Below are 1,917 nucleotides of genomic sequence, written 5' to 3'. Positions count from 1 at the left end.
CTAATCCTCTCACTCCCCTCAGCAGTAAATATTGAATTAATCAAGGATGAAGAGATTCCAGGGTCTTCAGTAGAAATCAGAACCCCAGAACACCCACAAGCAGAAGACACAGGGCCATCAGACTGAGGGACCCCTGAAGAGTGGAGTCAGACCCTCCCGACGGGCCCAGCATGGCCTCTCATCTCTTCCATAACACTACTCTCCACATCACGCTCTCCCAGCCCCAGAATCTGGGTCACAGTGGGGTGGAGCTCTGGTCATTCCCCCTATGTAATAAGTAACTCCCAATTGATTTTCCAGCTCTTCCTTCCCCACCAATAGGTCTGACTGTTGGCATCAGAGGGCAGGCCTGGAAAATCACTCACATATTATTGGTGCTCTCCATCCCCCATCCTCACCTGGAGGTGCATATAAACCCTGAAGAGCCTGAGATCTAAAACAACCACTGTGTTCTCTGTACCCTCATCCTGGTCTTTGCTGCTGCTGTAAAGCCCCAGGCCAAGAACATGAACAAGCTGATGCTTTGGGTCTCTGTCCTCGTCATCCTCCCAGAAGCCTTTGCTCAGACAGGTAGGGTGGTCAGGGTGTGATCCAGGAACATGAGATGAGAAAAGATTGAATGTTCTTTTTTCCCTGCATTTGTAGTAAAGGTCACTCTGTCTCTCCCTGTCTATCCACAGACCTAAGAGGGAAGGTATTTGTGTTCCCTAGAGAATCTTCCATTGACCACGTGACCCTGATCACAAAGCTGGAGAAACCTCTGAAGAACTTGACCTTGTGTCTCCGAGCCTATAGTGACCTCTCCCGGGCCCACAGCCTCTTCTCCTATAGCATCTACGGCAAGGATAATGAGCTACTGCTTTTTAAAAACAGGATTGGAGAGTACAGTCTATACATTGGGAAAGCCAAAGTTACTGTCAGAGCTTCCGAGACATTCCCCAGCCCAGTGCACATCTGTACCAGCTGGGAGTCTTCCACAGGCATCGCTGAATTCTGGGTCAACGGGAAGCCACTGGTGAAAAGGGGCCTGAAGCAGGGCTATTCTGTGGGAGCTCACCCCAAGATTGTCCTTGGGCAAGAGCAGGACTCCTATGGAGGAGGGTTTGATAAGAGCCAGTCCTTTATGGGAGAGATTGGGGATTTATACATGTGGGACTCCATCCTGCCGCCAGAAGAAATCCTACTTGTGTACCATGGTCACCCCTTCATCAATCCCACCATCCTGAACTGGCAGGCTTTGAAATATGAAACCAAAGGCTATGTTATTGTCAAGCCCCTGGTGTGGGGCTGAGGTCTGGAATCAACAAAAGGACTTGAAAATGAAACAACCAATACCCAAGAGTTCTGCTTAAAGAAACTGAACCCTAAATTGTAGATCTGTAGCTCTTTCTTCTTTGAATTTCCCATCTAAAAGTATGCCTAATTAAAAAAATATATTATGCCACCTGCATTCGTTTAGTGCTTATCATAGTCCCAAACATTTTCTTGTATATCTACTTATTTGAAACTTGGTATTTAATTAACCAGAAAAATCAGCCTGCAAATTATGAGGAGGGGAATCTTTAAGTTACTAAAAAGATATGCCAGAGCACTCAATGAGTATGGTCAGTAGCAACACTTACAAGCTACTAATAATCATTGCATTAACAATTTGAAATTCATGTGGAGTTGCAACAGAAATCCTTCTATTTGGTTTTCCAGCTACAAAATCAAAAAGGGGTCTGAGCTTCTGCCAAGGAGACAACTATAATGAGATAAGCAAGCAACAGTTGAGAACTTGATAGCAAGTAATGAGATGGGGAAAAAAATTAGAGCCAGCAGGAATGAAAACTAAAAATGTTTAAGAGTCTGGATCATTTTGGGTAAAGGCAAACATGCCTTTTTTTTTCCTCAAAAATCCCAGTGGTACCATTCAAT

The 1,917-nt window shown here is 45.0% G+C and overlaps 1 protein-coding gene across 1 annotated transcript; it reads left to right on the top strand.

Annotated features, from left to right (window-relative positions):
• The first annotated feature begins 422 nt into the window (after nucleotides 1-422).
• On the top strand, nucleotides 423-1,450 carry APCS (amyloid P component, serum). The gene is made up of 2 exons (XM_043452314.1): nucleotides 423-570; nucleotides 681-1,450. The coding sequence occupies exons 1-2, from the start codon at nucleotides 507-509 to the stop codon at nucleotides 1,289-1,291; spliced, it is 675 nt and encodes a 224-aa protein (XP_043308249.1). The 5' UTR covers nucleotides 423-506; the 3' UTR covers nucleotides 1,292-1,450.
• The last annotated feature ends 467 nt before the right edge of the window (nucleotides 1,451-1,917 follow it).

This window comes from Cervus canadensis, chromosome 2 (genome assembly GCF_019320065.1).
Source record: "Cervus canadensis isolate Bull #8, Minnesota chromosome 2, ASM1932006v1, whole genome shotgun sequence".
NCBI lineage: Eukaryota > Metazoa > Chordata > Mammalia > Artiodactyla > Cervidae > Cervus > Cervus canadensis.
The sequence above is the reverse complement of the archived record's forward strand: the minus strand, read 5'-3'. Positions and strand labels throughout refer to the sequence as shown.

What these genes read in the sequence shown, in the direction of transcription:
- APCS (XM_043452314.1), top strand. Translation starts at nt 507, where the DNA reads ATGAACAAGCTGATGCTTTGGGTCTCTGTCCTCGTCATCCTCCCAGAA. An exon ending in AGAAGCCTTTGCTCAGACAG is followed by an intron (nt 571 to 680) that starts GTAGGGTGGTCA and finishes GTCTATCCACAG; the next exon opens with ACCTAAGAGGGAAGGTATTT.